The sequence below is a fragment of the Paroedura picta genome, chromosome 1 (genome assembly GCF_049243985.1).
Source record: "Paroedura picta isolate Pp20150507F chromosome 1, Ppicta_v3.0, whole genome shotgun sequence".
NCBI classification, from domain to species: domain Eukaryota; kingdom Metazoa; phylum Chordata; class Lepidosauria; order Squamata; family Gekkonidae; genus Paroedura; species Paroedura picta.
This window is the reverse complement of record NC_135369.1, coordinates 27319140-27331687: the sequence shown is the minus strand read 5'-3', so window position 1 is coordinate 27331687 and position 12548 is coordinate 27319140. Positions and strand designations below refer to the sequence as shown.

The window sequence follows — 12548 nt, the reverse complement described above, 5'->3', positions numbered from 1 at the left end:
TTCAGAATCTGACATCTAGCACTAAAATATTTTATGATGATTTTGTTCAGCAGCCTTTGTATGTAATGTTATTATGCCCAGAACATAATAAACAAGCGGAATCCCACACATATATATGCCATGAAAGGTTCTAACGCTGCTCATAGCGCTGTAGCTACTTTTGAGAATAACCGAGATGAGCAATTGCATTTCAGACCTTCTCTGCGGCTGTAGATATACCTGTGTTATTGTAATGAGCATAGTTATCGTTTTCTAACAGCTGCTTCTCTTCCATAGTATGCTGTAATTCAGAAGTTGGGGATGTGCAAAAGCATACTAAGACCAATTTAGCACTGTGAGTTCAGGCGACACAGTAGAGATACTGTTATTGTACATTGATATGAGTAGGTATAGTCTCTGACCTGTGTTGTTTGTCCATCTTTGCCAATTGTTGGACTAATGCAGGTGGCCTTAGCAAGCTGAATCTTGACCTGCTCTCCCTTCTCCCAGGAAGGAAAACGCACACATCAAGCAAGTTACCGCTGCAAATTCTTTACTCGGACTTCCTTGAGACAGCAGGGTCCTCCGGGCAGTTCACAGCACTCCCTTCCCCAGCTGCTCCACATTCCTCTCCTAACCCATGCCTACGTTCATTTGTAGTTCTCACACCCTGTGCTGTCTAGCTTCTCTCTCAGGCTTCCCTTAAATCCCCTCCTGGTTTAGGGGCCACAGCTGTGGAATTAGGACCAAGCCCACATCATGCTCCATGACCCCTCCAGCCTAGAGGCATGCCCTCTCCAGCCCCCAATAGCCATCCTCTCCCACTCCCTGTCCACTCTCAGAGATGCCCAGCCCCCTTTCAGCTTCTCACCACAGTAGGTTTTAGGTAGATCCCTTGTTGGCTTTTGGGAGAGTTGATGAGTGTGTGTTTTAGTGCTAGGAGACCAAGAATCTGCATTCAGCTCCACATTGAATCCCAGCTTTCAGGACTTTCAGAAAAGTGTTGCTGCCATCTTCCCCCAAATGCTAAGGCCTCTGGATGCTTCAGTGCTTTTGGGACATACGAGCATTATTAAGGCAATGAAGGAATAGCTAAACCAGTAGCTTCCATTGCTTTCTCACTGAGCTTGCATTGAAGTATTCATCGGCAAGATGCTTCACCACGCCTCCTGTTAGACTCTCCAGAAGTAATCATTCATTTAGAAAGCAGAGAGAGCTGTTGTGTACTCTGCATGTTAAGTGATCAACAATATCAGAATTTGAGGGCTCCTCTGAGCAGCTAAGGGAACCAGAGTAAATTCATGTAAAGGCTACTTAGGAAATGCCTGGAGAAGCCCTCTGACTGCTAACTAGAAGCCGAGAGAGCACAGTTTACTTTTGCCCTTCTCCTGCACCTTAATTAAATGTCTAATATTTCCCATACTGTAAGACTGACTTGAGAGAATAAAGACTTGCAATGGGGAAACTCCTCGGGATAGGTTTCATGTTTCTGTGTTTTGCCAAGTGGGTGGCTGAGTGGAGACTTCAGAGAATTACGTAGCAACCCAACCTTGAATGTTTACTTCCATTGTCCTGCAGTAGCCTGTGTTTGGTACACATTGTGTAACTTCAGACATTCAAAGGCATCAGTAAATATTTGTTTGTTGGTTTTTTCTCCCTGAATCCACCTTGAAAATAAATATCCACTCTGACATGGCCCAGGGTATTTGGGGAGGGAGACAAATCCAATACCATGTCAGGGTCCTTTCCTCCTTCTTCAGTGTGCCTCTTGTGGGGTGTGGGAAGAGAATGCTTCTGGGGTGAATAGAGGGAACTCTGTGGACCAGGGGTTGAGGGAAGTTATTGAAGGAAATTTTGTAGGTGGTAGCAAAATGGTAACCTGTTAAATTAACACCAAAGCTTTGTTCTGTGGTGCTGAGGTGAATCCTTAACACGTGATGATGCCCAAAAAAGCCTTGGAAATAATGTTATATTCATGGAAGTAAGATCATCTCCTGCAGACCCATCCAGCAGAACATTTATTAGGATCTAGGGAGCCAAATGTGCTCAAGGTACTGTGTTCCAAAGATATCCAACTGGCCTCAACCAGACCCAGGGCCTTTTCATCCTTAGCCCCGGCCTAGTCGAATACTCTCCCTGGTGAGATCTGGGTCCTGTAAGATGCGGCTGATCCTCCAGGCCTACAGTTGAGGTCTAAAATGGTGTCAAAACTTAGTCCTCTTTGTTCAAAACACCAGCCAAAGTTACCTCAGAATCTGAATAGACCTATATCAATGCTTCTGCCATAAGGATGAGACAGTTGTGGAACTGAGAGATTATGGGTTTTAATGTTATTTTTTATTGAATAATTGTATTGCTCTGAGCCCCAAGGGAACAGTGGGCTTTAAATAACATTTTATTAGTATATATATTATATATGATTTAACATTGTGTCAAGGCCTTTTAGTCATAACAGATCATCTTAGGTCCATCTGCACATTACAAAGTCCTTGTGTGTCCTGGGGGAACACATTAAGGTCTTTGTATCACACATGCAATGGGACTCTTGTGCCTCCCAAGTGCACACTGGATCTTTTCTGTTTGCAATCATATTAGTTAAGCCTCTATTACATTAATACTAAATGTATGTGCATTCCCATATCTCTTCAGAAACAAAGTGGCGTATAACTAATGTGGAGAGGTCTTGATGAGATCCTAGTTCCTGTTTGAAATGGACCAATGGTCCATCTAGCCTAGCATCCCATTTCACCAGCTGCTCTAGATGCTTATTGGCTTTGGACATGGAGGCTTCTTTTAGTCCTCATTTATCAATATGTCCTCTATAAGTTGAATGAGGGACCTGTTGATTTAAAAGCTTAGGATGCCTCTTATGTTTGTGCGTAGGAAATAATAGCCTATATCTCTCACGTTTCAAAAGAATGGGGGAGGAGGGGTAGAGCAAACAAGAAATTGATTGTGCAATTCACCTTCCAGCCTATCTCAGAATATAGCTATGAAATATGAATTGAACAAATGCTGCTCTGCCAGGGTGGAATTAGTGCTGTCTTGGATGAAACAGTATTATTGTAGAGGGAGGGAATGACTGAGCAGGATGCTGGCAAATAGATTAAAGGAAAAAGAAACCAGAAACTCTAAAAATTCCTGGAATTCTTGAACCTTAATTGATGAACAAACAGCGTTCTTTGGAAGAAAAGATTACTTTTTGTTATTCATTCTTTATCATGTGTTTGGTCCTAGAGATATTCCTAGCAGACTGAGATGTTAATGTCTAAGCTACATGCCCTCTATGTGCCTCTGAGCTTTCCAACTTTTTCTGTCAGCACTAGGCTCATGATTTACATCAGCAGACATACAAAATGTGTAGTGCTATTGGTTAATAATGTTCAGCTGGAACTTACAACATGCAGGTGCATTAGGGTTCATCACTAAAACAGGGCCTTTTTACTTGGGGGCCTGCTAGAGCTGAGCTGAGACATCAAATCCCCAAATAATTGTTTCATAATTTCATTAGATGCAGAAAAAGACATAGTATAGTGTTTCTTGGAAATTCTATCCGGCTTATCTATAACTCCTTAATTTTCTCTGTCAAATGGATTTTCACAGTGTATAAAAATCCAAAGTGGAAAGTAATTTTCAGCGGCATGAACTACACAACTTATTAGACCCCAAGGGAGCTTGAGGCAGGAAAGTTCGTTCTCACCTTCCACTTTATCTAGTCATAGAACCATTAATATATGCCATCTTTTTAGAGTAATACATAAATGATCTAATGGCAAGAGAAGAGGAATGTAAAATTTCATTATATACAATGAGCACATTACCTTTTATTGATGACAGGCTATCAGGCTGTCAGTAGAAACAGTTATTGGCTGAAGGGAGTTGCTTTTTTATTGAATAATGCATTATTATTATTAGTACCTCAAATATACTATGGACTTTGTTATTTAATATTAAATTCTATAGGTGTTAACCACTGAGGAATTGATTCCTGTTACCTTTTTTCTTGTTACTTAAGTAATTTTTGACTTACAACTAATTTCAGATTGTACAGCAGCTAAGCAAGGAACAGAAATGAGAAGAAAAACACAACCCTTATTCTAAATTATAATAACTATCGTAAAGTTACCTATGGTTTAAATTTCCAAGTCTGTCACAAACAAATCCATTGATAAGACAAGTTAACTTTCATTGGCCAATGAAAAGGAACTGTAAATTTCTTTCCTCAACTATTGTTTAGTTATCTTAGGCCTTCCAGCCAATCCTTCTCCTATAGTCCTATAGGGCAGTGGTCCCCAACCTGCGGGCCGGGCCGCGGCTCCCGCTCCCTGCCCCCCCCCGCAGTAAAAAACTTCCCAGGCTGCAAGCTTGCGGCCCGGGAAGCTTCTTACTGCGGGAGGGCGGGGAGAGGGAATCAGGGCCGGGCCGCGCATCGCACATGCACGGCCCGTGCGGGCGCGGCCCGATGCCCTGCCGGTCCCCAGCCTCAGAAAGGTTGGGGACCACTGATATAGGGACTCTTGTGGCGCAGAATGGTAAGCGGCAGAGATGCTGTCTGAAGCTGTCTGCCCATGAGGTTGGGAGTTCGATCCCAGCAGCTGGATCAAGGTTGACTCAGCCTTCCATCCTTCCGAGGTCGGTAAAATGAGTACCCAGCTTGCTGGGGGGAAAACGGTAATGACTGGGGAAGGCACTGGCAAACCACCCCGTATTGCCATGAAAACGCTGGAGGGCGTCACCCCAAGGGTCTGACATGACTTGGTGCTTGCGCAGGGGATACCTTTACCTTTTAATAATATAGAATAATGCCATCCTAAGCAGAGTTACAGCTTTCTAAACCCATTAACTAATATCAGTCTAGAAGGGTGTAATTACTGTTTAGTATTTGCTCTGTAAATATGGAATACCAGCATAGAGACTGGAACAAACTACCAAAAAATATAGAACTAATAAAGTAGAAACTAATATTTTGAGACGTTGGTCTCCATCTAGATCTTTCAGGAAAGAGCATAAAACCCATTTTAGAGTGTTGAAGATCCAATCAGGACTGCAGTTCATTAATCCAGTTGACATGGATTATCATTTTGAGTTGGGGCAGAGTCTGAGAAGTTCCATTAGGTTACCTTCTGGTGCTATGGAATTTGAAATGAAGACCAAAACCTAGCTTGTGGCAAAGAGATTGATACTGTAATTTTGAAAATGTAAACACTTCCATACACCAGTGAACAGGTTTCTAAACCACAAGTTCTTCAAGCCTATTAGAGGCAGAAGGGCATGAAAACATTTTGTAAAGTTTGTTCTGGGAACAGTAAGCTCCCATTACCAATGTTATGTGTTTGCGTGGAACTTCAAAATAGATGCAGTCCTGGAATTGAGAGGGAGGTTTTAGGCATTCAGAAATGCCCTGCATTCCATTGCAGGCATGTAGCTTTTCATTTGCTACAAGACTTTTGACAGCTCTAACAATTACATGAACTTTCTACAACAAAAAGGAGAAAAATCTTAACCCAGACAAGAGACCAGGAACCAAAAAAGGTTAACAAAAAGGGAATTTGTAGGCCTAATGGGAGTGTACCCCAAAGTTTCTAAAATATAATGCAGATATATAATACACCAGTAATTATTAATAATACAATTTAAATTTTAAAAAATCCAAAGGCTCTGTGCATAGCCTCACAGATAAAATCCAATGCTGTAGCCATACTAATGTCTCAGTGTCATTGACCATATGTGTTTTAACATTGCTGCCCTTATCAGTGGTCTAGCATACATATAAGTGCAGCATTCAAGAACTAATTTTGTAATGTATTAGCTCCTTTACCTAGAACCTTAACAGACATAGACAGTGGAAACTGTGTGGACTGTTAGTCACATATGTGGACCAGGGGGCCGTATAAAATAAAAGGAGGCCTCTAAAATCTCAAAAACACGCCCTGGTCAAGGCAGCATTAATCATGTCCCAGCTTGCACTATTAGCATGCATATTAGTGTCCTCCAATCAAGTAGGCAGCCAAATACATGAAAAGTATGCTGAGGCTCATGAACTCACCAATGAATACAATTTCTCTGTGGCCTGGTAACACGACGAGGGTCAGATTTTTTCTAGGTACTTTTCCAGTACACCATTGTTTTATGGTGCCTGACTTAAGACGCTTGTAAAATAACAATAGCATTGATACTTTTACATTTGCAAGAGCCCTAGAGCTTTTTCTGCAGCTTCTGATTTTACTGGTAGAGGCTCTTAATTTTTTTAATTAATCTAAAACCATCTGCTTTGTGTTGAAGGGTTTTTAAAAAAGCGTATAGGGTTGTTGAAACTGCTCTTGTACTATATGCTTTCAGTGATTTAAGGGAATCATGCCTTCTATCTGTGTACCTGTACTGGGGAGCATACAAATCCCCAGCAGTATTATTTATATGCGCTGAAGTATTAGCAGCAGTTTGTTCATCAAGTCACAAAACTGCCTTCTATTCACCATTGGCCTATCTAGCTCAGTTCGGTCTGTTGATGGATTGCGCCTGGGCCTGGGGCAAAGGCCTTTTGCAGTCTTCTTACAATTTTATTTGGAGAAGCCAAGCATTAAATCTGGGACCTTAAACAATCATATGCGTTATCAGGTCAGGCCTTTTCTCTGCTCTCAGCATGTACAGTCAGAGTTGCAGCATACATTCTTTCTGGGCAAGTACATATGTGTCTAAAGAAGAAGCTGTTCATTGTGTAGGCCCTTCGCTCAATCAAAGGGCGGTTACCAATTACTCCAAGATAATTTGAAAAAATGCACATGGTGGCTTTAGCACTTGACAATTGTCCTCTGGGCATATGAAGCTCTAGGAGAAACAGGAATATTATTTAATTGCTTCCTGAAATTCTCAAACATTTGTTTCTCAGTAGTGGGTAAGCACTGAGGCCTTTATTGTGCATGCAGGAGATGGAGACAACAGAGCCCTAAGGCACTGAAAAGAATGCTAAGTTTGGGCAAAGGGTAACATCTGTGCTCTTGTGACATGGACAAATCAATGGATTGTATTCACCATATATATATCTGTGTGGTGTTTTCATTTCCCACTGTAGTTCAAAATGTACCCTAGAAAGCTGTTCCTGGGGGTCCCTTATCCCAGTGGTCCCCAACCTTTTTATCACCGGGGACCACTCAATACCTTTTACTGGGGCCCAGTGGGGGGGGGAGTGGTTTGCTCCTCTACTCTCAACCACTGCCCTAGCGCTCTCTGATCACTATGGTAATGTTTAAACATCCCTTCAATATAAGATACAGATACGCCACAACAATGAAGTGTGTTGTAAAGGGCTGGGGGGGATGAAGTAAAGGGCCGGGGGGGGGGAGAAGGCGTCCTTCGGGGCCCACCTCCAATTAGTCGAAGGCCCACAGGTTGGGGATCGCTACCTTATCCTACAGGAGCAACATTTTGTGCTACAGCAGGAAGGGGGACCACAGAGACCTAGAGTAGGTGGGCTCACCAGAAAGAGCAAAGCAGGCCAGGGGTTGCACCAGGCCCCCAAGGTGGTAGGAAAGGCCGGGGGCCACACCAACAAGAAAGAGAAACTGCAATTATGGGCCTTATGGGTTAAATTTTTAATTGCTAGGGTTAAGACTTGGGAATTCCCTTGGAGTATATCAGCAAGCATACGCGAGATAGGCTAGCCATTTGCTATGCCAGGTAGAATGGGTCAAGTGAGCTAGGTTTATCTGTCAAGAAGATGTCACCTATCACAAGGTAGAATGCAATAATACCAGTGCTGGGGTCCTGCAGGATTTGTCTGGCTCTTACCAAAGGATGAGAGAAAAAATTATGTAGTGGCTGCAACATCAACCCTGACCATCAACCCATTGCTGGGCCAAAATGGCCCATTAAGCCTTCTCCAGAGGCTCAACAAAGGGTGGTGAGCTATGAAAGGGTAAAGAGGAAAGCCAGGCAGTTTGGCAGCAGGGAGCCCTGGCAGGGCTGGATATTGAAATGAGAGTTTAAGAGACTGAAGATGACTGATTCCAACCTTTACTGGGATGAGGTACCAACAAAAGAGACTGCTGCCAGTGGTGTGTATGAGGATTGGGAACTAATGATGATGAAGGATAAAGTGATGAAGGATTTTCGCTTCTGATGCTGGAAGGAATACAAGTGAAGGTAGAAGTGGGGAATGTGGGTGGGAGTTAACTCTGTCTTCTGCTTCCATCATGGTGGCAATGTACCTTTGTGCAGAATGGTAAGGGAAGGACCACCCATCCATCCTCCTGCTCCACAGAGAGTAACAGAATGACACATGCATTCGTAGAGTTGTTATAGCACTTTACCTTGGTAGACTCTAGCAGACAGGAAGTAGACAGGAAATGGTGGTTTTGCGCAAGTGAAATTTACACTGGAGGGCAATTTGAGACAATAGAACAGAAATCAAAGTTAAATGGGATTGTGTAGAATGCAGCCCATCAGTTTGCATATGAAGCATGAAGACAATATGCAATCTAAACAAAACTGGAGATCAGTTATTGAAAGTTTGAGTGCTAAGCAGCTGCAGCTTTCCCAAATGGGGATTGCTGCTTCCTGCTTTGAGCGACCCCTGAGAGTTAATACCATGGGAGAAGAGAAACTGCAATTATTGAACTTTTAATTGTTTTGTTTTGCATCATTCTAACTCAGGGGTCCCAACATGGTGCTCACAAACCCTTTCCTGGCATTGGACAATTATTTAGAAGGTGGGCTTCTTGCCAAAGAGGTCATCTAATTGGCCATTGGAGATCTGATTGGCTGTGCAGATTAAAATGACCTTGTTTTAGCGGCAGCTACCGTCACAATGTTGGTTTTATTCACTTTCTCTCACTCCTTCCCCTAATATATATTTTAAATTATCACTTTCTCTCCTGCATTTGAGCTTTCTCTATGTGCATGTGTGATTCTGTCTTCCACATCAGTGATTTTGTAGCTGGCTCTACCTCCTGCAGCAGCCATTTTGTGATTGCACCCACCACCCCATATCAGAATTCTAGAAGTGCCCACAGAGTCCAGAAGGTTGGAGACCCCTATAATCCTAGTGGACCTCAAGTGCTAGTGGGAGTGGACTGGTGGATGGGGATGGATTATACTGTCCAGGGATTATAACTTTTATTGCTATTGTACTGCATTTTTATTGTAAACCGCCATGACCTGAATTGGCCTGGGAGTGGTGGTCAATAAATCTGTACCATAAATAAGGCCGGACATAAATGGGAGGAGGAGTTGGGAATCATGTACATGATTGGGCCCCTGGGTAGTCACCCACCCTGGAGCACCAATCAGGCAGGAGAAGGCCGCCCCTAACTGCCTCTATTTACCTGATTGGCCCTCAGGGAGGACACTTGCCTCCCTGGAGAACCAATCAAGTAGAGGACATGCTCCCTTGATTGCCTCCCTGTCCGCCTTCCAGCCGCACAAAGAGGTGGCAGTCAGGTAAGGTGGCCCCAGCCTGAGCAGCCCTGCAAGGATTTGGTACAGCTGCCTGGGTAGGTGGTTGGAAAGGGAGGCAAGGAGTGCATACCCGAGCTCGCCCCCACCCAGCCTCACCGCAGCCTGGCAAAGCCTTGGCAGGGCTGCCAGGGGGGTAGGGGTGGGGGAGTGGACGCTATTTCTTATACAACAGGCCTTTCTGCTGGTTTAAAAACAAAGAAAACAAAAAGAAAATGGCCGTCAGTTCTGCATGCTCATTTTGCCTTCAAGCTTTATTGTTCTGCTGGCTCTTCTGTATTCCCTTTTTACACATATATGCTCAGAAATTAGTCTCATTGAATCTACTGGGGCTTGTCCCCTACTAGGCATGCTTGGGATTGCAGCTGTAGTGTCTGATTACTGCGTGCCCTTTCTATGTGGATGCTGTCGTGTTTGGCTTGTATGAAAAGTTGGCTGGCTGCATTTGTAGAGAGCAGGCTTTGGCAGAGGAGCGCCCCACTCTTTTAGAATGTTTCCCATTGTAGTGGCTGCTGGCTGGGTGCCCTTTGCCAGCTCTAACAAAAAGTTATGCCGAGCATCCTGGAAGCTTAAAGCAGGGGTAGTCAACCTGTGGTTCTCCAGATGTCCATGGACTACAATTCCTATGAGCCCCTGCCAGCGTTTGCTGGCAGGGGCTCATGGGAATTGTAGTCCATGGACATCTAGAGGGACCACAGGTTGACTACCCCTGGCTTAAAGGATACTTCTCTCATGAATCATTTCCAGAGTCTTTTCTTTGTGGCAACTGATGAGAGTGAGAACCTACAGTCCTTTCTCATATTAATATTCACCTTAAAAAGCTGCAGAAGCTTATTTATTGAAATCCTTTTTTAATACTGCCGATCTCTGCTGTGCCATATCTTTTCTGTAGAAGCATTCCCCCCCCCAAAAAAAAGAGTTGCTTAAATGGTTTTGAAAGAGAAGCCTAAAATAGTAGAATGACTTCTGATAATTTCCCTCCCTTCCTCTTCTGTGCAGCTCTGAAAACATCTGGCTTTTTGCACCAGCTGAATTCTTGCGTCATTGTGAGTTTGTGTTGTGGAGCAACTAGAAGCAATGCCCTGGTGTGCCTAGACTTCCCTTGGGAGAATGTCCCATTTCCTCCACGTAGAAGGGGGAGATGCTAACATCTACATTTTATTTCTTACATGATGACAGGGCACTCATTTGATCTCAGCTGAGCTTTGCAGCTTAGCCCAGTGCGGCATCCTTGCTTTTCATATGCATGCAAAACAGGAAGCACTTTCAGATCATATCAACAACCTACTTCCTTATATGTACAAAAATAAAGCTTTTCTGACAGCAGCAAAACCGATGTGTTCTTAAAACAAAGTCGAGCCTCATTGCCTTTAGGCGCGTGTGGACATTGCTTCCAGCCAATCAGGAGCGCATGGAAATCATTTAAAAAGCCATCTTGTCCACTCCAGTTAAGTCTCCATCTATTTCTGCTTGAGCAGGTAGAAGTTTCTCTGTGTGAAATCATGTCTGGAGAGCAGCTTTCTGAAATGCAGTTGAGAGGTAAGGGGATATAGTTCCCAGCCCCAAATGGAACCCGGACAATCGCTTCTTCGCATTAGACCCTGATTACTTTGGCTGTGGCTCACTGCTGGGGGGTAGGGGTGGTGTCCTGTTTGTTCCTTGGCACAAAATAGCCCCAAAGCATATAGCTGAGGTAGAGAGGGAGATCCCCATGGATCCCAGCTCCCACCAACTGCTAGTATGCCCAGTGGGTGGAGTTGGTGTCCTATGCTGTGTCATTATCGTCTCCTCCACCAAACTGGGGGTGGGGGAGAGAACTATCTGGAGTGACTTCTTTGTACCCTTGCTGGCATGCTTCCCAGTGTTTTCATGATCGGCCAAGGCAGGTGGCTTTATCAGATAATATTTATGTCTCAAATGTGGCCTTCCTTATTGTGGAACTTGTGGATTTGAGGTTGACTAGACTTTTGTAAAATTTTTGTAGCGTGTTTTCTGTTTTCTGTGGTCTGCTTGACCATGATAAAGATATATTTGTAATCTTGCAGTGGCTCTACCTATCAAAACTGCAAAGCCCAGGCCTGTGCTTGCAAAAGTGCCTCAGCAGCCAGGAGATGTTCGTTAACTGTTCCACTGATGTTCTGAACTCAGGCTTTTGGGTCACAGTGAGTCATAGGTGGATCAGGTCTTCATTGGGATTGTTGAGCATGTAGCATGCTGTACTTGGAAGAGTTTGACAAACATTCATGAAATTAGAAGAGCTAAAATGTGGTCAAATGCTGAATGCTGGCCAAAGGGTGACTGGGGCCTAGGTCAGTGTGCAGTCAAGGAAGAAACTTGGATATGAAGACTGGCCTTCTGGGAAGACTGCCAGGCTCTTGCCGCATTGGCCTGTTGAGCATGCCAACTAATCAGTGCAGCTGACTTCTTCTGAAAGCCAAGAGAAGTAGTCAGTTTCTGAGCCTGGTTTAATGTGGAAGTTGGCACCTTTTGTCCAAAGTGCAAGGGAAGGTCCAGAGGCAGTTCATTGCTAAAGTGGTATAAATCCACCTTCATCTTTCGTTGGGTTTGTAATGAACTCGACCATTGATGCCTGCAAGTCAAAGGAACAAGACAGGACAATACCATGCTCTTCTCTTTAAATATGTGTTTCTGAAGGACATCAGGCCAAATACAGAAGAACCAGGAGTTGTCAGGAGTTGAAGGGATGGTTTAGTCTAGTCTTGATGCTACAGGGTGGTTGTTTTCTCCTTTCAGTTGAACATAATATGTATTTTTACAGTTGGCAGCAAGTGGCTCTCATTACATTAGTGAACAAGTTTGGGATATGAACAGGTGCCCTTTAAAAAAGAAAACACAGGCAAACAAGATTCTTGTGTATATCAGACAGACTCAAGGTGACAGTTTAATTCCTAAATGTTATACACAAATGACTATAAAGTGTACCTATTCCTGCCTTACATTTGTTTTCATAATTTCTTTCTATTCTAGCTAATGAGAGCCAGTTTTCCCCAAATTAGCTGAATATATTTTTACAGCCCCATAACATGTTTAAAAATGTTTCCTTGGCTCACTATGGTCTGAAGAGGTTAACTTCTAGAAAAGGTGACTCTTAAGGTTTT

At 43.6% G+C, this 12548-nt stretch overlaps 1 protein-coding gene across 2 annotated transcripts in view; it reads left to right on the top strand.

Moving 5' to 3' along the window:
- ASXL2 (ASXL transcriptional regulator 2) overlaps positions 1 to 12548 on the top strand; it is an 81808-nt gene that overhangs the window by 39276 nt on the left and 29984 nt on the right. Inside the window, exon 1 of one of the 2 annotated variants that reach the window (XM_077330718.1) lies at positions 10827 to 10968. The exons of the other annotated variant lie outside the window; for it this stretch is intronic. Within the exon in view, the coding sequence (XP_077186833.1) occupies positions 10932 to 10968 (37 nt within the window). The 5' untranslated portion in view covers positions 10827 to 10931. Of the gene's footprint in view, positions 1 to 10826; positions 10969 to 12548 lie in introns of those variants that run through there. 2 annotated transcript variants of the gene reach the window in all.